General features: G+C 35.4%; 1 protein-coding gene across 3 annotated transcripts in view; it reads right to left on the bottom strand.

Annotated features, from left to right (window-relative positions):
- Positions 1-294: 294 nt before the first annotated feature.
- The window catches only part of LOC131155524 (uncharacterized), a 34,528-nt gene continuing 10,718 nt past the window's right edge, over positions 295-24,104 (bottom strand). Inside the window, exons 7-10 of one of the 3 annotated variants that reach the window (XR_009136834.1) lie at positions 21,759-21,851; positions 16,121-16,151; positions 593-843; positions 295-504 (exon numbers count right to left, since the gene is read on the bottom strand). Coding sequence is in view for 1 of the 3 variants with exons in the window: in XM_058108730.1 (XP_057964713.1) it covers positions 677-843; positions 16,121-16,151; positions 21,759-21,851 (291 nt within the window). In the remaining 2 variants the exon portion in view is untranslated. Of the gene's footprint in view, positions 844-16,120; positions 16,152-21,758; positions 21,852-24,104 lie in introns of all 3 variants that reach the window. The other 2 variants (XR_009136833.1, XM_058108730.1) reach the window with 2 other exon arrangements.

Below are 24,104 nucleotides of genomic sequence, written 5' to 3'. Positions count from 1 at the left end.
TTTGTGCTGTGGTTTTGCTTTTACAAAAGCGCTTGCTCTATGGTGAATGAAGCTGCTCCTCGACTAGTGGCGAATCAAGACCATTGTTTCTTTGTAATAACATTATAAGAAGCAAAATCCCATAAAAAGCAGTAGTGTTTGCTTTTGCTGCTCTGGTTCTGGCTAAAGAAACACACCCAAACATGAGAAAAAGATCTGCCTCTCTTACCAATTTTCCCAAAAGAGAAAAGAGACAGATCTGCAAATTTTAAACTATTATCACAAGGTTTGTGGAATGAAAGTGTGCTAAGATAATGAAATGAACATTTAAATGGCAATATTAAAAAAGATAAATTCAGTTTCATTACATCTAAAATTCCATTCCAACACACAAAAAGGCTGATCAATGTTATTTGATAACCCACAATTCTTTTAAAAGGTGTAGTCAACCATTACAGCCAGAGATCTGATCAGATTTTCCATATGTTGCATCTGCTATAATCATATTTCCTGCTTTTAGACAAGCTGAATTTCTAAACGTGTCATGAGCAGTAAAAAAATGGCCTGTAAAATTAAACGTTGAAGTGTGACTCAACAGTTTAAAATGGCTGACCTGCACAATGCTGTACACGAGTGCTAGCTCCATTTATCCCTATTTTTCGTTCCTAGCTCAATCTAAAAGAATTATGATCATTTCTCATGATCTTATCCTGGTAGAAATAAGAGGCCTCTGAATGTCTACGCATGGCTCTGCTACAGTCGGGAGCCGTGGTGATGCTAAGATACCATCTACCTCAGCATTTTCAACCAGTGCTTTCTCCAGAGAAGCCTTTGCAACTTTAGTAATGCACATTATCAGGATTACTGCATACAAACCAAGAAGAAAAACAAGGTGTGAATTCCAAATGACATCACGATGCTTCCTAGTGGCCTTAGATGGGCTCTGACTAGACTGGTGGCAGTTGTTAGGATAAATGAGGTTGGACAATAACTTTTTGTTCTTTTTTTTTTGGCTCAGCAGGTTGGATAATAGCTTATTACATAAATAGATAAGATGAAAGTTTCAGTATTAAGATTAGGCCTTGTTTTTCAAATAAATAAATAAATAAAAATTTCGAGGATCTAACTAAGTTCTCCATGCTCGAAGTCAGGCTGGATAGATCCAATTTATTCCATGCTCACTTAGCTCACAATCTACATTTGAAATTAACAATTTCCATCTCTTTTTAGCTCTGGCAAGACAAGAGGCAAACAAGGCCAACTTCTATAACCTGTAATTTCCTTCAAAAGGATGGAGGAGGTTAAATCCTTGCAGGGTCAAGATCTTCTCATCCCCAACATTCATCCCACTTTGAGCATCAAATCTTTTCGGCAAGACTATTGCACACCATTTGAAAATAGCAGCAACAGAGACCAAAAATGCCAGTCAAAGCTTGTTCTAGTTTTGTATGAAAATTGGATCTTTTACTGGTGAATGATATAGTTTCCAGAGCAGTGGTATTAGCTATCTGACCTAAGGGGGGATAGCCAGAGGTTTTCTTCTTTAACAATTCAAGGTTAGACACAGGAGGGACTACACTGCATTGGTTAGAGATTAGACAGCAAGGTCTCAATCTAAATAAAGACTTTCACATTGGAGAGCAGCATGAATTTTGGGAAAATGCTTAGAAATGCTTCTAGAGTAAGTGCTATGGTATTAATTGAATATGAAGATTCTTAAGGATCATGTTGGCCTCTTCTATGCTTCGAGGGCATAGCAATGTGAGTTCCTCACCTGAGAAGAATTTCTTTGAATAGAAATTTTAGTTTATATTTTCAAGGAATAATATATTATCTAAATTCTGCAAATTCAAAATCAAAACATGATTACAGTGCAAGTAAAACTACTTGTAGTAAATCAAATCTATAGCATTCTTTATAAATAAAAAAAAATTAAAAACATACTATTGCAATCCTAAATGTATTCTATCTACAGGTCGGAGTGTCATATGGTAGTTGTTAAAGCCTAATATCATATTGTTGGCCCACAATCTAACAGCTTAAGCTTTTAGTGAAGTGGTATTCTAACATAGTATTAGAGCCAGGTTGCCAGGACGTCCTAGGTTCTAGTCTTGTTTCCGATGTTTACTATTTGTTTGTTAAGAATTACCTTATTCCCTATAATGGGGGTGTTATTTTTATCATTTGTTTACCTTACCACATGCTGTCAAGCTACACAAGCAAGGGTGTAAGGCCTAATATACGTTGTTGGCCCACAACCTAACAGCTTAAAATTTTAGTTGAAGTAATATTCTAAAATACTATAGCTGTCCAAAAAGGTAAACACACTTGTACCCAACATCTAATCCCTAACTTTCTTCGTTATGATTTTTCATCACCCTCTTTGTATTGTTTTAATAGTACTATATCTTCTATTGCTCTTCCAAAATCTATTTCTAAAGCCCCATCCCATTTTGGGTGAAGGAATGCAATGGTTGAAGAGATGCATATGCTACATTATAATGATACCTATTCCTCCTGATAAGTCTGCGGTTGGTTGTCACTGAGTGTATACCGTGAAAGTCAATCCAAATGGTTTCGTGACTCGCTTGAAGACCCGCCTTGTTGCAAAAGGATATGCTCAAGTGTACGATTTGGATTGTTAGACACATTCTCTCTGATCATCAAACTTGCCTTAGTACATTCTTCTTCTACTTAGCCACCACTCGTCACTAGCCTCTACAATTAGATGTGAAAAATGTTTTTCTACATGATCTTTAGAAGGAGGTCTATTTGGAGCAACCACTTTGCTCATGGGGAATCAAGCTTAGTGTCTCAACTTAAGAAATCATTAAATGGTTTAAAACAATCTTCTAGAGCATGGTTTGACTGATTTAGAGCTACAGTACTTGAGTTTTGCCTCTGACAATTTGCAATAGTCTGTAGATCACCCTATATTTTATCATCATACTCCATCTGATAGGATTTTTCTTATTGTGTACATGAATGATATTGTGATCACTGGCAATAATGATTAAGGTATCTAGGGTGTAAAGTATTTCCTACAGACTAAGTTTTAGATCAAAGATTTGAGACCATTGAAGTACTTGGGTATATAAATATCGAGATCTCATATGGGAAAATCTTGTCATAGAGGAAGTATGTTCTTGATCTTCTAGATGATATTGGACTATTATGATCTAGGCAAAACACTTGTGGATTCTAACAATAAATTAGTGCCAAATATTGGTGATTTGTTGCTCGACGACAGTACCAAAGATTTCTTGTAGGCCTAACATGGCTTTCAAATATTATTTTGATGATAACAAATCAAGGTAAATTTAACATGTTGTGGTTTAAGTGAAAATGTTTCAAGAAACCAAGTCTATGAAGTTCAAAAGTTCAAGTATTAAGAGTCCAAGATCGCAAGTGATTATTAAAAGCTCATACTCCAACAAGAAGTGATCAAAGGGAAGCTTAAAGGATCAAAGATAGACAAATCTTATGGAAGCTCAAAGGATATTGAAGCTCAAGACAAGAAGAACTCAAAGCAAAGATATACATGAAAACTTCAAGTTTTAGAAAGTTTTAAAGTCTTAAGGAAGTCTTGTCTAAGTACTTCATTTAAATATCAAAATGAATGCTTTGAAGCTCATTAGGGATAATTATGGACTTAGAGACCTTATTTTGAAAATCCTGGAAAATGTCTTTAAAAAGTCTCAAAACAAGTTGGCAAAAGCTTTTGGAAAAAAATTTTAAAAACAATGTTTTTAACTATTCAGGCGACTGACCCTTGTCTAGTCAGGCGATTGACAATTTTTGCTGAATAAAATTTAGAAAACAGTATAGGATCAGGCGACTAACCCTATTCTGACCTTGAAAATACGCTGATTTTCAAAGATTAGGCGACCGACCTTCGTAACGGCTAGTTTTAAAACAACGCTTTAAAGTTTCCAAATTGAGTTGCTTGTGTCCCAAACTTTGTAAAAACTTGGAAAACACTCCAAGTAACTTGGGCAACACAAATTTATGACTTTTTAACTCTATAAATACATGATTTCTCAAATCAAATTGAATACCAAGAATTGAAAATATGATTTCAAGCCTATATTGCTCATACTCTCTAAAAGCCTTCTTGCACACATCTACTTGCTGAGATTTTCTGAGAATTACTGAGTTATTGTTCACCGATCTCTGAGCAAAACTTTTGAGTTTTGAATCAATCAAAGAAATAATCTCAGTGATATACTCTTTGAGCTTCAATTCTATTCTTCATTGATATTTACATTGAAGTATTGATTAGCTGTATTATATTTTGTACTAATCTGCTCTATTTGAGAGTAATTCTTGAACCCAGAAATTGTTCTTGTTTTCTTGTTTTCTTGACGGTTCAGTGCTGTTGAATCGTTGTACCAAACGTGGGGTATCGTTTAGAGAGGCGTACTCTAGCCTATTGAAGGAAGGATTGTAAGGTTGCTCCTACCCGTAAAGGAGTGTTATAGTGGAATCCTTAGGTGGTGTTGCCTAAGGCGAGGACGTAGGCAGGTATAGCCGAACCTCGTAAAAACTTGATCTCACTCTCTTTTCCTAAACTCTCTTTAATTTTCAGCACATATATAACTGCGTGGTTGTTTATTTCAAATCTATAAACTATGTGGATTAGATATTAAATAAACCGAAAATTAATTTAACTTTGGGACTGTAGAAACCAAACAGGAGTACGTTGGTTGATCAATACTTATTGCGGAAACCATAAGGGAGTACGTTGATTGATTAACACCCAAGACTCACTAATTGAAAGTTTATTTAAATTCTAAGTTTTGGAAGAGTGTTGGAAATTTCAATTGTGCTTCATTAAATCTATTAACACAAGGCTTTTATCAAACTCTACTTTGAGTTATTCAATCGCTGAATCTCGGAAGCTTTGTTGAATTTATTCTATAGTGGGAATCTTATTTTGATTATCTTGTTGAGTGGATTGAAATATTCAAAAGATGAAAGTATTACATTGTGAATTCATTGGTTGGATGTTGATTGAAATTATTGCAAGATCAAGTTGACATACTCATTCATAGAGGTTTAAAATTTGAATTTAATTTTCAGCTGGTCTAAGTGATTAAAACTTAAACATTACATTTGTGATTGTTGAATATAAAACGGGTCAGAGAGAATTTATAAAAGGATTCTTAAAGAAATTTTTAAAACCCAATTAACCCCACCCCCCCCCCCCCCTTTTTTTTTTTCTTGGGACTATATCTTAGTTTTCAATTGGTATCAGAGTCAAGTTGTAGCAAATCTTAACCTAGAAGCTACACAAAAATCTAAATGGCACACCTAGGCGTAGCTCCCTTTGCCGAGGGTCAATCCTCAACTAGGCCTCCTATCTTTTGTAGTCTTAACTATACATTTTGGAAACAAAGAATGAGAATCTACCTTCAAACTATGGATTGAAAAGCATGGAGGGTTGTCACACATGGTGATCTTATCCCTACCAAACTTGTAAATGGAAAAAAGTACCCAAAGAAGAAAAAGACAAGACCGAAAACGATCATAAGATGTTGCAAGTTAACTCAAGTGCTATAAATGCATTATATTGTGCCCTTGACATAAATGAATTCAATAGGGTCATGGCATGTAAATCGGCCAAAGAGATATGGGACAAACCAAAGGTAACCTATGAAGGTACCGTTGACATAACAGATAATAGAATTGACATGCTTACTAGTGAATATGAAGTCTTTAGGATGAATCTGGATGACTCTATTACAAGTATGTGCACTAGGTTCACCCGCATAATAAACTCCCTAAATGCCCTAAGGGAAAAACTACTTTACATATGAGATGATCCGAAAAATCCTTAGAGATCTTCCACCCATTCGGGAACCTAAAGCCACAACAATTATAGAAGGAAGAAATCTCAAAAACACCACCCTAAACGAATTAATTAGATCACTTCTCACCTATGAGATGGCAATGAATGAAAAGAACGCTGAAAATAAAAACAAGAAATCTATAGCCCTTAAGGCTGCTAAAGAAAGCTCTAGTGATGAAGACAAAGAAAATGAATTAGATGATGAAGAACTAGCATTCATTACTAAGAGACTTGGTAAGTTCTTTAAAAGAAATAAGAAATTTTCTAGAAAGATTAGAGGTTCAAAATCTGAAAAAGGAGAATCAAGCAAAAAGGAAAATAAGAATCAACACCCTAGTTGTTACAATTGTAAAAAGGTTGGACATATTAAACATGATTGTCCACAACTGAAGAAAGACAAGAAGAAGAAGAAAAAGGAGGCAATGAAAGCTACATGGGATGATACAAGTTCAAGTGAATCGGAGAACGAATCAAGTGAACAAAAAATGGCCAACATATGCTTCATGGCTCATAATGCTGAGGTAAATCCCTACTATAGTTCATCCGAAGAATCAAGTGATGAGTCATGTAGTGATTCATGTGATAGTATGCTTTCATACAAAGAAATTCAAGCTGAATTATTTGCATTACATAATAGGTTCATAAAAGTAACTAAAAGAAACATTGCCTTGAAAGAACAAAATGAACAGCTAAAAAATCAACTAGATACATCAAAATCAGTTGAAAAGGAAAAGGACTCTCATATTGATGATCTCATGAAAAAAATAAACAACATGTCTCAAGAATTGGTAAAACTACAAGTAAATGGTGAAAGCAAGAAAGACTTAGAAATAAAAGACCTTAAAAGTAAAATTGAGGACAAGGATAAAATCATTTACAATTTTACTAAAAGAAAGGAGAACTTTGAAAAGTTGCTTGGAAAACAAAAAATGTCATTAGATAAAGAAGGAATAGGATTTAATGGAATTGAGAACAAAAAGAAGAAGAATCTTTATATGAGATACTTTGTTAAGGAATCAAAGTATTATGCAAGCACATCTTCAACTAATATCTATCAACACACTACGTGCTTCTTGTGTAAGAAAAAGGGACATATTAAATTTGATTGTCCATTTAAAAGAAAGAATGTGAAAGTCAAGAAAGTTTGGAAAATTAAAGAAAACAAATCTGAAATAAAGAAACCTAAGAAGGTTTGGATACCTAAGAGTAACGTATTGAACCCTTCTTGTAGGTTTGCCTTAGGACAACCTCATCAAAAGACAAATGGTACTTGGACAACGAGTGTTCTAGGCACATGACCGGTAATAAGTCCAAATTCACCACACTAATGCTAAAAGATCGTGGATACGTCACATTCGGAGACAATGCTAAAGGCAAAATCATTGGGATTGATAAGATAGGTAAAGAACCTTCCCTTACCATTGATGATGTGTTATTAGTAGATGGATTAAAGCATAACCTATTGAGCATAAGCCAATTAAGTGACAAGGGTTTTGATGTAATTTTTAAGCAAGAAAAATGTATTGTTGAAAATAGAGAAAAACATAATATTCTATTCACCGCTAGAAGAATTGATAATATGTATTGCATAAATTTTGAAAATCTAAAATCTCAAAACATCACATGTTTAGCATCTATGATTGAGGCAAGTTGGTTATGGCATAGAAGGCTAGGCCATGCTAGTATGGACTTACTATCAAAACTAGTCAAGAAGAACTTAGTTAGAGGACTACCTAGCACAAAGTTTGTTAAAGATAAAATTTGTGATGCTTTTCATTTGGGAAAAAAAACTGAGTTTAGCTTTAAGAAGAAGAAACACATATCTACTAGCAGGCCCTTACAGCTTATTCACTTAGACCTATTTGGTCCCACTAGGACACAAAGTATAGGAGGAAAGCAATATGCTTTCGTCATCGTTGATGACTACTCCAGGTTTACCTGGGTACTCTTCTTAGCCTCAAAAGATGAAGCATGTAATACATTAATAAACTTATGTAAAAGACTTCAAAATGAAAAAGGCTAGTGTTCTAAATATTAGAAGTGATCAAGGAAGAGAATTTAATAATAAAGATGTTGAATTTTGCAATGAACATGGAATTAGACATAATTTTTCAGCACCTAAAACTCCACAACATAATGGAGTTATTAAAAGAAAGAATAGAAGTCTTCAAAAAATGGCTAGGACAATGTTAAATGAAAACAAACTACCTAAGTATTTTTGGACTGAAGCAGTTAATACCGCATGTTATGTAATAAATAGAGTGTCCATTAGATCAAACTTAAATAAAACTCCCTATGAATTATGGAAAGGAAGAAAACCTAACATAGCTTACTTTCATGTATTTGGATGTAAGTGTCTTGTACTTAATGACAAAGATGACTAAGGGAAATTTGATGTTAAATCATATGAATTCTAGGGTATGCAACAAATAGTAAAGCTTTTAGAATCTATAATAAGAGAACTCTCACAATCATTGAATCAGTCCATGTAACCTTTGATGAATCTAATCCTTTTACAAAAGAAATTGAGATTGAAGAAAAAGATGATGCTTCACAAAAAGATATAGAAATCATAGAAGTTAAAGAAGAGAAAAATGAAGAAACCCCAAATGATGATCCCATAGAAAATTATGAGTTGCCCAAAGAATGGAAATATGTAAAAAATCATCCTAAAGTCAAATCATAGGGGAACCTTCTCGAGGAGTAACTACTAGATCATCATTGAAAAACTTGTGTAATCACTATGCGTTCTTATCACAAGAAGAACCTAAAAACATAGAAGAAGCTTTAAGTGATGATTCTTGGATAATAGCTATGCAAGAAAAGTTTAATCAGTTTGAAAGAAATAGAGTACGGAAATTAGTTCCTAGACCCAATAGCCACTCAATAATTGGAACAAGATGGGTATTTAGTAATAAAAAGAACGAAAATGGCATAATAGTAAGAAATAAGGCAAGACTTGTAGCTCAAGGATATAGTCAAGAAGAAGGAATAGACTACGATGAGACTTTTGCTCCCATAGCAAGAATGGAAGCTATTAGAATGTTGTTTGCATATGCATCTTATAAAAAATTCAAACTATATCAAATGGATGTAAAAAGTGCTTGTCTAAATGGTTTCATAAATGAAGAAGTTTATGTGGAACAGCCTCTTGGTTTTGAGGACAAAAACAATCCCGAACACGTATTTAGATTAACAAAAGCATTATACAGGTTAAAACAAGCTCCTAGAGCTTGGTATGAGAGGTTGAGCGGATTTCTACTAGAAAACGGTTTTTCAAGAGGAAAGGCAGATAGCACATTATTCATAAAATCTAAAAATAAAGACATGCTTATCATACAAATTTATGTTGATGATATTATATTTGGTGCTACAAATGATGAATTATGTAAGGAATTTGCAAAGTGTGTGCAAGATGAGTTTGAGATGAGTATGATGGGAGAGTTAAATTACTTCTTAGGACTACAAATCAAGCAAGCTAAAAATAGAACGTTTATAAATCAATCAAAATACATAAGAGACATGCTTAAGAAGTTTGATATGGAGGGAAGTAAGCCCATAGGATCTAGAGTTAAATTACTTCTTAGGACTACAAATCAAGCAAGCTAAAAATAGAACGTTTATAAATCAATCAAAATACATAAGAGACATGCTTAAGAAGTTTGATATGGAAGGAAGTAAGCCCATAGGATCTCCCATGAGTACCTCCATAAGCCTTGATAAAAATGAAAAAGGAAAACCAGTAGACATGAAATATTATCAAAGTATGATAGGAAGTTTGTTATACTTGACAACTAGTCAACTGGATATAATGTTTAGAATATGTATGTGGTCCGGTTTCAATCAGCTCCTAAGGAATCTCATCAGATAGTTGTAAAAAGAATCCTAAGATACCTGATAGGGACTATTGATTTAGGACTATGGTATCCTAAGGACACCGGTTCTGAAATAATTAGTTATTCAGACGCGGATTATGCGGGTTGTAAAATTGATAGGAAAAGTACAAGTGGGACTTGTCACTTTCTAGGACGATCTCTTGTCTCTTGATTCTCTAAGAAACAAAATTTCGTAGCCCTATCCACCGTTGAAGCTGAGTATGTGACAAGCAGGTAGTTGCTGTGCACAAACACTCTACATGAAACAACAATTAAAAGACTTTAATTTAGAATACTCAGTCATACCAACTAAGTGTGATAATACAAGTGCAATAAACATTTCCAAAAATCCGATATCACACTCAAGAACTAAGCACATTGATATAAGACATCATTTTCGAAGAGATCGCGTGAAAAAAGAGGATATAATACTTGAATTCGTAAATACAAATGATCAATGGGCGGACATTTTTACCAAACCTCTTCCAGAAGATAGGTTTACATCAATAAGAAGAGAACTCAGACTATTACATAGTAGAGAAGTGGTTTAGGAAGGATAAAATTGAATTTTTTTAGAGGTCAGGCGACTGAGCTCAGTGACCTTAGTTGACTGAAGTGCTACTGACTTGTGAAAATTGAATTTCATAAAATGTCAGGAGACTAAGCCCGAAACCTCAGGCGCCTGAACTGACGGACTTCATATATTTTAGCGCGAAAACCCTAACTTTTCAAATCCCAGTCTACTGACCTCTGTTCCTTCACTCACCCAAGCCTCCCTCTCTTGATCTCCATTGATTCTTAGCTTAAAATCATTCGATCAAAACTCAAAATCACTTTCCTACATCTTTTCTCCACGATTTCTAGGGTTTGCCTTTGCTGGTTCGTTTGATTCTCTAAAATAAAGATGCCTCCAACCAAGACTACGACAAACCGAGGTGCCTCTTTAGGGAGAGATGGCTCGTAACTCCTCAATCCCAACAATGATACAGAACTCATCTTCGTTCTACGGAACCAATTTTCGATAAAATACTTGATACCTCATTCTTTTGTTCAAAATTTCCGGACATAGGAACCAATGTTTCAGGAAATTGGTTTGAAATTTTTCGTAGTTTATCAATCGAAAGGTCTTTATCCGAACTTAGTGAAAAAATTTTATGCTAATATGGTACAAGGCAAGTCTGTATTGACTACTGAGGTTAGGGGAAAGGCTATTGCCTTAACTCCGCAGACTTTGGCCCCTATATTGCACATTAGCCCAGGAGAATTTGAATGTCCGGCACTTGCTCAATCATGGATTTTGGAGCAAGGTTTTACCCCCAAGGAATTTTTGCCATTGATCATGGTAGAGGAACCAGTATACTTTGGACATCCTCCCTTGTATAAGCAGCTGAACCTACAAGCACAAATCCTTCAGAAAATAATCACGAACAATATCCTACCATGAGCTGGCTCATATGATCACATATCCTATGTTGATTGCTTTGTGTTATGGTGTTTGTTAGAAGGGAAGAAACTCGACTTGTCAAGCTTAATTCTGAAATGGATGTGGTCTAAATTGGAAGCCCATCGAGTCACTCTTCCGTATGGTGGTGTCCTGAATCTCCTATTTGCACACCTTAGTGTCACCATTCCTACCAAGTTGTTCATTAAGTGAACTCGATATGATCTTTTCAATTCTATGACCCTAAAACAAATCGAATATGAAAAACATCATCAGGGTTGGTTTTTGAAAGGAGAACGGCCAACAAGGCCAGCAGTTGTACCTCCTCCTCCAGATCAACAACAAGAACCTGCACCTTTTGTACCTTTCCATCATCAGTTCAATACCTTTAGTAGTGACATGCTCAGGACTTCGGTGACTTCAGGAGAACGTGACCTCACTCCAGACTACTTGCTCCTTACTTGACCAATGCCTTACTCGCATAAAGGAGTATAGGGCTAGTTCTTCTCGGAGTGTTGATCCCATGGACATCAGCTCTGCACCTCGTAGTGATGATACATCTGATGAGGAATCTAAAGAAGGAAGTGATGAGGGTACTGAAGAAGATGTTGCAGCTGATGATGCTGATGCAGCTGATGGTGATGATGCTCTGATGATGATTGATATATTTGTTGCCTTTTGCATTGTGTTTCAGTTATATCTATGTATCAGCTTTGCATCTCCGCTGTTTTTGTTTATTTTTGGCTCAATTGTGACCTTTTGTTCACCGTGTTGCACTAAATGAATACGCTTATTATTGTGTATTATTTTAAATATCCTTGTGACTATGCTTTTTATCTCTTTTTGATTGATGTCAAAAGGGTAGAAAATTTTTTAGAGAAAAAATGAGAGCATAGCAAAAATAAAAGCATGAATAAATAGCAAGGGGGAGAGCCAATATGGCCAAAATGAGGAAATATAGGAAATATATGCAATTTGAGAAATTTGAGCTATAATGCAAACATATATGAGATAATGCTCTAATAAAGATATGATATGATGACTTGAGACATGCTAATGAACTATGATGCACTAATACTTGATTATGATATATAGATCTTTGAACTTACATCTGAAATCCTGATTTTGATACATAAGAATGATTTTTCCAAACATTGTTAAAAGTATGCTTATTGTAAGGGAGAGCCTTATCAAGGTTCCCTCATCTTTGCTCCTTATTTGTCATCATCAAAAAGGGGGAGATTGTTGGCCTAATATGGCTTTCAAATCTTATTTTGATGATGAAAAATCAAGGTAAATTTAACATGTTGTGGTTTAAGTGATGATGTTTCATGAAACCAAGTCTATGAAGTTCAAAAGTTCAAGTATTAAGAGTCCAAGATCACAAGTGATTATTAAAAGCTCATACTCCAACAAGAAGTGATCAAAAGGAAGCTTAAATGATCAAAGATAGACAAATCTTATGGAAGCTCAAAAGATATTGAAGCTCAAGACAAGAAGGACTCAAAGCAAAGATATACATGAAAACTTCAAGTTTTAGAAATTTTTAAAATCTTAATGAAGTATTTTGTAAGTACTTCATTTAAATATCAAAATGAATGCTTTGAAGCTCATTAGGGTTTTAATTATGGACTTAGAGACCTTATTTTGAAAATCCTAGAAAATATCTTTAAAAAGTCTCAAAATAAGTTGGCAAGAGTTTTTGGAAACAAATTTTAAAAACAATGTTTTTAACTGTTCAAGCGACTAACCCTTGTCTGGTCAGGTGACTAACAATTTTTGCTGAATTAAATTTGGAAGACAGTATAGGATCAAGCGACTGACCCCTATGAGTTCAGGCGACTGACCCTATTCTGACCTTGAAAATATGCTAATTTTCAAAGATCAGGCAACTGACTTCGATGGGTTCAGGCGACTGACCTTCGTAACGGCTAGTTTTAAAACAGCATTTTAAAATTTCCAAATTGAGTTGCTTGTGCCCCAAACTTTGTAAAAACTTGGGAAACACTCCAATTAACTTGGGCAACACGAATTTATGATTTTTTAGCTCTATAAATACATGATTTCTCAAATCAAATTGAATACCAAGAATTGAAAATCTGATTTCAAGCCTATATTGCTCATACTCTCTCAAAGCCTTCTTGCACACATCTACTTGCTAAGATTTTTTGAGAATTACTAAGTTATTGTTCACTGATCTCTGAGCAAAACTTCTGAGTTTTGAATCAATCAAAGAAATAATCTCAGTGATATACTCTTGAGCTTCAATTCTATTCTTCATTGATATTTACATTGAAGTATTGATTAGTTGTGTTATATTTTGTACTAATCTGCTCTATTTGAGAGTAATTCTTGTACGCAGAAATTGTTCTTGTTTTCTTGTTTTCTTGACGATTCAGGGTTGTTGAATCGTTGTACCAAATGTGGGGTATCGTTTGGAGAGGTGTACTCTAGCCTATTGAATGAAGGATTGTAAGGTTGCTCCTACCTGTAAAGGAGTGAAATAGTAGAATCCTTAAGTGGTGTTGCCTAAGGCGATGACGTAGGCGGATATAGCCTAACCTTGTAAAAACTCGATCTCACTTTCTTTCCCTAAACTCTCTTTAATTTTCAGCACATATATAACTGCGTGGTTGTTTATTTCAAATCTATAAACTGTGTGGGTTGGATATTAAATAAACGGAAAATTAATTAAATTTTGGGATTGCGAAAACCAAACGGGAGTACGTTGGTTGATCAATACTTATTGCGGAAATCATAAGGGAATACGTTGATTGATTAACACTCAAGACTCACTAATTGAAAGTTTATTTAAATTTTGAGTTTTGGACGAGTGTTGGAAATTTCAATTGTGCGTCATTAAATCTATTAACACGAGGCTTTTATCAAACTCTACTTTGAGTTATTCAATCGCTGAATCTCGGAAGCTTTGTTGAATTCATTCTATTGTGGGAATCTTGTTTTGATTATCTTGTTGAGTGGACTGAAATATTCAAAAGCTGAAAGTATTACATTGTGAATTCATTGGTTGGGTGTTGATTGAAATTATTGCAAGATCAAGTTGACATACTCATTCATAGAGGCTTAAAATTTTAATTTGATTTTCAGCTGGTCTAAGTGATTAAAACTTAAATATTACATTTGTGATTGTTGAATATAAAACGGGTTAGAAAGAATTTATAAAAAGATTCTTAAAGAAATTTTTAAAACCCAGTTCACCCTCCCCACCCTCCCCCCCCTCTTGGGACTACATCTTAGTTTTCACTTCTTAAAGTTGAATTATCTCACAACCACTCTAGCAGATATATCTTTGGAACAAGTGTTGTGAGTCAATTTCTTGATTCTTTGAGAAGCCAATAGGATACAGTAATTCGAATCTTGAGATATCTCAATGGTGCATCTAAAGAGGTCTCATATATCAAGATCAAGGTCACAATATGTTTAGAGATATATAGATGCAAATTGGGTTGAGACACCTTTCGACAAAAGATCCACAAATGGGTATGTATCTTTGTTAGGTGTTATTTGATTTCTTGGAAGAGTGAGAAACAAATTGTGGTGGATAGGTCAAGTATTACAGGGGTCATGGCTCACAGTACATGTGAACTTGTTTGGTTGTTGGGAGAACTAGGTTTTCTGTAAACTTTGTAAAAAAAACATACAAACTTTGTAAACTTTTTAGTATTAGATTGTGCTTTGATTTTCTTCTTTTTTAAAAATTTTTTCACAAAATATAAACCTTGGAGGATCTAATTCAGCTTCATTCTCACAGTCAGGCTGGATAGCTCCAATTTCTTCCATGCTCACTTAGCTTACAGTCTAGGTTTGAAATTAACAATTTCCATTTTTGGTTACGGTGGGACAAGAGGCAAAGAGGTCAACTTCTATAACCTGTAATTTCCTTCAAAAGAATGGGGAGGTTGAATCTTTGCAGGGTCATGTTCTGCTAATCTCCAACATTCATCCCACTTTGGGCACCAAATCTTTGTTAGCAATAGTCTTGTGCACCATTTGGAAAAGCAACAAAAATAAATGGTGCTAGTCAAAGCTTGTTCTTGTTTTGAATGAGAATTAGATATTTTTCTGGTGGAAAGGTTGATATAGTTTCCAGAGGAGTTTGCATTGCTCTCTCTCATAAAATCGCAAGTCACCTGATTTTGTCTTCTTTTCAAATTCTAGGTTAGACAAGAGTGACTACCATGCATTGGCCTGCTGTGAGGCCTCAATCCAAATAGGGACAATATTAGCACACAAAATTGAACGCTTACATTGGAGAGCGACAATCATGAAATTTTGGAAAATGCTTAAAAACAAGAATAAGTGTCGTGGTATTAGTAAAATACAAAGATTCTTAAGGATTATGCAGCCCTTTTCTACGTTGAGGGCATAGCAATGTGAATTCTGTAATCAAGAAGAATTTCTTCAGATCGAAATTCCAATTTATATTGATGAGGAAAGATACACTATCCAACTTCTACTAATTCAAAATCAAAAGATGATTACAATTCAAGTAGCATTACTTTTATTTTAAATCAAATCTACAGCATTTTTAACAAATCAAAATTTTCATAAATGTACTTCTGCAGCCCTAAAATGACTTCTATCCACAAGTTGAAGCTCACCTACCAACTCACATATTGTCATTGTAAATCATAATTAATAGAAGCAAAATGACAAGTCACAATGTTTCACATTTTTGTCTCAGCAACTTTATTTTAAGTATGTTAACTTTGGATCTACCAAAAAAAAAATGCTAATCCAAGATTTTTCCTCCTTCCTTGATACAATTTTACTCTCTCTAATATAGGGATACATTATCCACTCCTAGTTTTTTTTTAAAATCACTTACTATCATCCAACAAAATATTATTTAAAGCCATGACTAATCCTGGACAACGATTCAAGATCACAACCTCGTCAAATAAACAATGGTGGTAGGAAGCAAAGTACAAAGCTAAAATTAATTTAACTTACAAGATATCACAAGACCCACTGCTATGAAAACCTGCATTCCAAAGCAAGTGTTGGGAATAATGACTAAAAGCAAAAAAAGAAAAAAGAAGAAAAAAAAAAATACTCTATAAATCAGAAACTAAAGCATGTTTTTAAAGAAAGACAAGGAATTCATTAAAGCTTTAATGTTAATACATTTTACACATGAGGGATGCTAGTCACAGTTGCTTTACGCACTCATTTCTAATTGATTGCCCAATCATAGAGAGAATGGATGAAAACAGTGCATGAAGCAACTGTTGCTAGCATTCCTATTGCACATATAGGCGTATGCATCACCTCAGAAAAATTTTATGTATATATATATTGCTACATTTGCAATTTGGGTTTTTACTCATTTTAAATGAAAAGCAGCAGCTAGTGAAGGTTTATGAGTTCTTTCCATCCCTCACTCTTCCTCAAATCCATTTCCTTGGTCAAGGAATCACACCAGTATAGAAACTTGCATTTTTTTTTTTCTGCCCCATCCCTTTACCCTCCACCCCAAAACACACACAAAATCTCTCCCTCGTTTGTAATTGTGTTCTGTTTTTGTGGCTCTTATACTTTGTGGAGTGCATAGACAAAAGGAAGGAAAACATATGTTGAAGTCATTGGTGCTGTGCAGCAGGAAATCGTCAACGAATGGGCCTCATTCGTCGACGAGTAGAGATACTAAGAGCAGAAAAAATTCAAACATTCAAAAGTCGTCGACGAATGGACACTAATCGTCGACGAATGGACCCTAATCGTCGACGAATGGACTCGGGGCTGCAAGAATGATTTCAAATTTTGAATGTAAACGTTAGGACGGTTGCGTATTTGGAGGGAAGCCTCTGTGGGGTTGTTAAATATGCCATTTTGGGCATATTGTGGAGAGAGAAGAGAGAAGATCATTGAAAATCATTGTATTGTGTATTTTGTGATTTCATAGTGAAATCTTTGCCAATTGCTCTCGTGGATGTAGGCTTTTCCGAACCACGTAATTCCTAGTGTCATTGCTCTTATTATTATTTTGTTTATTTGTTGCATGGTTTTAAATAAAGGCCGCGATCGCTACGTAACGGCGTTACGTAACGGTTTTTTGGGTTACCTATACCGTTACACATCGCGAAATCGGTGGGAAGAAAAATCACAGCCGTAGCGGCCGTTACGGACCGCGACTGTTACGTAAAGGCCACTATGGCTGTTACATAACCACTACAGGACTGTTACAAAAAAAAAAATTATTTTATTTTTTACTTTTTCTTCTCACTTTTTCCCTCTCTTTCATATATCATTCTCAATATACCCAGTGGCAAGAGAGGGAAAAGATTATAATGAGGATGACAATGATACAAAATTTAATATTTCTTTAAATACTAACAATAGATGTATTAATTAACAATATGAAAATGCTAACTTGTTAAGAAAATATTTTATTTTGATAATATTAGTAATGTGATATTTATGTTCTATATTTTTCAATTTCAACCTTCTCTCTTTTCTAGCTATTTTATATTTGTATTATTCGTATGTCTTTTGTGTCTAATAGATTAACGGAGTGTATAATGTATTTTATTTTATTAATTAATTTAGCACACATAAGAATTTCTCACAAATAAGAACAATGAGAAGTATAAATACGCACACACGTAATTTTTCTATCAATGGCAGTTTAAAACAAATGTAAACTTGTTGCCCTTACCAAATAACTTAGTTACACGAACTAAAGGATCCGAAATACACTAGAACTCTTTCTAAGAAGGGCTAAAAGCTTAAAACATGCAAGTACGCTAATACGCACAAGGTTGTGCGTGCTTCAAAAAAATTTACGACCGTTGCACCCGCTTCCTGTTATGTAACATCTGCTACTCCCGCTTCCCGTTACACTCATTACCGTTACGTTACGCTACCCACTACCGCGATTTAAAACCATGATTTGTTGTGGCTGTGGAATGATTCTGGATAATCACCATTTATATTGTTGCATTTGGTTTTGTTTGATCCTTTACACAATATACATATTCCGCTGTGCATTGTTTGAGGGGCATTTTTCACAACAATTGGTATCAGAGCAAAGTTGTAATGGCCTCTGCATCTTCTTCTGTGAAATTTGATGTTGTCAAATTTGATGGGACCGGAAATTTCAGTTTGTGTTAGAAAAGGGTGAAGGATCTCTTGGTGCAACAAGGTATGGTGAAAGTTTTATACAGAATTCAACCGGATAGCATGGATGCAGCGACTAGGAATGAATTGGGAGCAATGGAAGTATCAACCATTCAACTTTGTCTGGCTAATGACGTGTTGTATCACGTCATGGATGAGGATTCTCCGATATTAGTTTGGTAAAAACTGGAATGCCGATATATGTCTAAGGGCTCGTCAAAATCTGCATGTATAGTGGAGGAAAATTTAGAATGTAGTGATAAAAATACGCTATGTGTTTCATCAGGTTCGGAGTGCCTCACAAGTAATTCTTGGATCTTAAATTCCGGATGCTTTTATCTTAGAAAATGGTCTGACACCTACAGGTCAGTTTATGCTGGTAGTATTTTGATGGAAAATGATATTTCAGGCAAAATATTTGTCATTGGAAATGTCAAAATCAAAATGTATGATGGTGTTGTAAGAACCAAATGTGATGTAAAGCATGAACCGGGTCTAAGGAAGAATGTCATTTCATTAGATATTTTGTACTGTAGTGGATATTGTAACAAGTCTGAAAGTGGAGAAATGAAAGTGTGTGAAGGCGACTTGATAGTGATGAAAGGAAAAAAAAGTAGTAGGAAATATCTATGCACTACAGGATGTTACGATTGTAGGTGGAGCTGCAGCTGTTGAATCTGGGCCAGATATCTTGTCACATATGCGGTTAAGCATATGGGTGACTACATGTATTCAGATGTTTGGGAACCGATGATGAGAGCATCAGGGGATAGACATATGTATTTCGTGGGTTTATCACGAAGGGTCTTGGTGTACTTCATGCAGTGGCTGAGGTAGAAAACCAGACCAAGAAAGAGATTCTCAAGTCAGACATTGGGACTGAGTACGCTAGTTTTGTTCAAGGAGTGTTGTGAGCAGGGCAGATCATATGCAGGGCTTACAAAGTACTTCTTGGTAAAGTCAGTGAGTATGGCGCGCTTCTCGTGTGACCCATCACCAAAGGTATCACTACATGAGAAAATTGCAGGTGAATTGTGGGCAGGTTTTGCGATAGACTACTCGATTGTGAGTGGATGTCCACTGGTACACTATTTTAGTGATGGAGGATCTAGACTTAGTGTTATGTTCGGACAATACACTTTTCTAGGGTATTAGAAAGGTGGGTACAAGCTAGGTAATCTTGTGGTAAACAAAGGGGTGATCGAGGACATGACTTTTGTTGATGAAGCCATGGAGCAGCGTACTCAGGTAAAGAAAGAGAAACAATTGTCAGAAAACTTTGGAAGCAACAATCACATTATTCAGGTGGAGTTTGGGACTCAAGGCAGAAATGCAGAGAGTTCTATCTCAGGTCAACAGTATCACGATATGAATGGGTGTGTGATGTAGGTGGAGCTACAAACTCAGGACAGAGATGGCATTGGTCATATTGCACGGAGTTTCATCTTGGGAGACCAGCAGAATCACGGCGGGTCCATGTACAATATCAGACCACCACTCGGGTATAAATTTGGCATTCTGGTGCTTCATGTATTCATTACTACCAGTAGCAACGTTTCTACTATTTTTCAAGTTGCAATGCATGGCAAAGGGAAAAATAGAAGGATAAGTGTTACAATGGAGAAAATGGATGTATTGCATATGTACCAAGTGTGTGAGTTGGTGAGACTTCCAGTGTAGAAGAGGGTGAGAGGATGCAGTGAAGTGATGTATCTATTGTGTGTGAATGACACGTTATTGGCTGGAAAGGCTTTAACTGAGGCTAATCAGTTGGGAACTCTGTTGAAAATTTTTGACATGAATGTGTTGGGTACGGCCAAGATGCGTCTTGGTTTGCTGATTCGCATGTACAAAACTGAATGGCGAAGTGTTATCTCAAGGTGGTTTTGTGGATAGGGCTACAAAGAGATCGGAATTATCTCAAGGTGGCTTTATGGATGGAACCGCAGGAAGACTTTGTTTACTGTCTCAAAGGGGTTCTGTGGAGAATCAATATGGAAAGTCTACCGTTCGGTACCCAAGAATAGGTTGTGATGTCTGGGATATGTCAAAGGTTCCTCATGATTGTGCGTGTTTTGGCAGGAAACAGAGTGGACCATCAGTTGTAAGTTTTGTTGAAGACTATGCAGGGGGCTTTGGTGATATAAGGCTTGCAGCAATTTTTGTGTTTACTATTGTGGGATGGTATTATTGGAAGCCTAAGGTGAAGTCTTCGAATGTTGCATCTACAACTGTATCAGGGGGTTGATGATAGTAGCTGATTCTGCCATCAGCAAATTCAAGCGACATTGCTTGGACTTGGTGTTTGTCTCCTAGTGCTAGAAAGGAGACGGTCCCAACCTAACGTTCAAAGGTCAAGGTGTAGAAATGAGATATGTTTTCAAGTTCTCCTAAGGGGTGTATAATCGTCAAGGTGGAGATTGTTGTGTTTTTGTGGCTCTTATACTTTATGGAGTGCATAGACAAAAGGAAGGAAAACATATGTTGAAGTCATTGGTGTTGTGCAGCAGGAAATCGTCGGCGAATGGCCTCATTCGTCGATGGTGGAGATATCGAAAGCAGATAAAATTCTGACATTCAGAAGTCGTCGAACAAATGGGCCTAATTCGTCGACGAATGGACACTAATCGTCGAAAAATGGACCCTATTCATCAACGAATGGACTACGGGCTGCGAGGATGATTTCAAATTTTGAATGTAAACGTTAGGACAGTTGCGTATTTGGAGGGAAGTCTCCGTGGGGTTGTTAAATATGTCATCCTGGGCATATTGTGGAGAGAGAAGAGAGAAGATCATTGAAAATCATTGTATTGTGTATTTTGTGATCTTCATAGTAAAATCTTTGCCGATTGCTCCCGTGAATGTAGGCTTTGCCGAACCACGTAATTCCTGGTGTCATTGCTCTTATTATTATTTTGTTTATTTGTTGTGGTTGTGGAATGATTCTGAATAATCACCATTTATATTGTTGCATTTGGTTTTGTTTGATCTTTTACACAATATACATATTCCAGGTTGCATTGTTTGAGGGGCATTTTTCACAACAAATTGAACTTCAATAATATAAACTTCATCTCACTAGATGGGGCATGTGAACTTATTATTTAAAGGGAACAAACTTCGATGACTTATGTTTCAATTTTTTGAAAGAAAATATTTACCTTCCTGATCAAGATAGAGAGGAAAAACTTGAAGCAGAATGAAAACAATATTTTATTTCTAACCATGACCCATGGGCTCTTCAGGTTCAAAAGCCAGTTCAGAATATATTAACATGAAGCAGGATTCTGGGGTTTGAGATACTCAAAAATTATTTGAAAATGCAAATAATTTTATTCAAATTTACAGTTGAAGGGGACTTGCTACAGTGAGTCTTGATATTCTGTAACAGCTGTTGTTGATCTATAGCCATTCATTTCAACAAGGGAGGATGTATTAAACCCAAGCAAAAATATGGCGACATGGCCCTTACCCAATGTGCTGTTGAAACTTCATTCCATCCATGTGTGACTTCAGAAAGGTCCTTCAGAGTGGTTCCAACATACACAAGTGCAAACGTGATTGGCTGTCATAGGAAGCAATCCATCTATTTATTATTTCGCCCAAACCAACTCGTCAAGAAATCACAAAAAATTAGTCACCTGCACCATAACTATAGAAAATAAAACAATAATATGTTTATCAAATAAAGGAAAAGTTTAGGCTGTTGATCACCAAAGCATTGATGCAAAACACAAGCATTCCAAGAGAATTTCACAAGGTATAAATGGCTGGAAAATTGAGAGAGAGAGAGAGAGAGAGAGAGAGAGAGAGAGAGATCAATAATAGAAAGAATGCAACTCCTTACTCGTACTTAATGATGCAAAGTTTTCAATACTGATTCTTTTTACCCTGAGAAACTAAAAATCCTGCAAGGACCTATGCCTCCATTTAAGAACAGAAATTTTCTTTTATTGCTGCTGTACTTCACAGTGCATTATTGGCACAAACATTAGCTTCAATCATGAGCTGCGAGGCCAAACTACAAACTTAATCTTCGGTTTTACTTGATTATCTTCCCACATTTTCCTCCATCGCCATTTCAATTATTGCAATAGATAATATAAGTTGGAAATGAAAATCATGTACTTTTGTAGTAACTTGAGAACTCATGCACAGGTACCACAATGTTTTTGCTCCAACTAATTATTATGCAGCTGCATGGGAGAAAATTTTTTAAAAAGAATTTGTGCCTCTTAAAATTTAATCTTTGTACTTGAATAAAACCAATTAGTTATGATGTTGGGATTGTAATAAAGGTCCATTTGACAACGATTTCACTGTGGTGAATACTGCAATTTTCTTTATTTTCTTCTCGCTCTCTCTCTCTCACACATGCACGTGCGTGCACATGCTTGCAAAGGCAAACAAAAATTGGTCAGACAAACAAATATTAGTTTTTGTGGAACTAAATTGAATGCTAGAAAGTGACCAGCAGAGATATCGGATGGCAGACTAAAACAGAAGCAGGCTTACCGACAACTGGACACGAAGAATTTTATCAACACCTTGATTTCAGATTTATTCAACTATAGGGGCACATTGTTTTCTTTTTTACTATAAAAAGGGGCAGGGGGCATGGGGCAGGGGGAGGATCCAGGATTTACTTTAGAATGAGCTGAAATACAAACTATTGGTGGAGAGCAACAAATTGGCATTTATCAATAACAGTGCTATGATCTTCCAGAAAAATCATTATCAGCGCCGAAATAAATTTGATTTGAGTCCCCATATCAAAAAGAAGGTGACCATCAGCGCATTAGCTCATTATTTAATATGAATTAATGAAATCACAGAGTTCAACAGGCACTGAAAGGGAATCCTTTTGAGGGTGTTTGTGTTCATGCTTTTAAATGAGAGGGGGTTGAGATGGGGAACAAATCTGCCCTGGGCGCAATGTCACTTAAGGATGTCAATGACAGAGAGCTTATGATCCAAGTCCATTACTAAGTTAACATTGGGTCATTATATTAGTCCATCCATTCGCAGTATTTTGATTAGATTATTGAACCAAGGAAAGCCCAAATTGCCCAATAAGCAGATCAGCTCAACTCGGCTCATCTGCATCCCAATTTCCCAACTTTCTTAGTATTTTGGAGCTTCCCTCTAAGAAATTTTACATAGCACATCAGATAACTATTTGGACTAGAAGTATGTAAGAAAAAAATGGAAAAATCATGTTCAACGTATTCTAAAAAAACTGAACAGTAACCATCCAAATAATTTTTTTGAACAATATATCACATTACAAAATACAAATAAATGTAATACCTTGCATCTAGAAAGATGTTGAAACCTTTCAGTAGATTAAAGATGCAGGTTCTATACTGTTGTGTTAGATATCAGCTGAGGAATTCAAAGTCTATTAAAAGAAAAAGGGGGGGGGGGGGGGGGGAGAAATTCCATGTTTGCAAAAGAGTTAATGCTATATGATATATATATATATATATATATATATATATATATATATATAAACTTGACAAAAAGATATGATGAAGCAAGAATAAATTTTGCATTAAATTCTAGTGACAATTCAGAATCTAAGAGTAATCCATATAGGTGCTGTAGATTTGATTGATAATGAATCAAGAAGGAAGATTTGATGGACAAAAAAAAATATATTAAGGTGGCTTGAACACACTAAGAGCAGCATGTGTTAAAGATTTTTAAGAATCTGAGGATGAAATCTGTCTTTATACAAAAGAGAAAACATGCCTAGGTGAAAATGAGATATGAAGGGCTTGAATTTTCTAACAATAATGCATTGCTCCAACGAGCT

The sequence above is a fragment of the Malania oleifera genome, chromosome 5 (assembly GCF_029873635.1).
Source record: "Malania oleifera isolate guangnan ecotype guangnan chromosome 5, ASM2987363v1, whole genome shotgun sequence".
Classification (NCBI taxonomy): domain Eukaryota; kingdom Viridiplantae; phylum Streptophyta; class Magnoliopsida; order Santalales; family Ximeniaceae; genus Malania; species Malania oleifera.
Note: the sequence above shows the minus strand (reverse complement) of the source record. Positions and strands in the feature narration are given on the sequence as shown.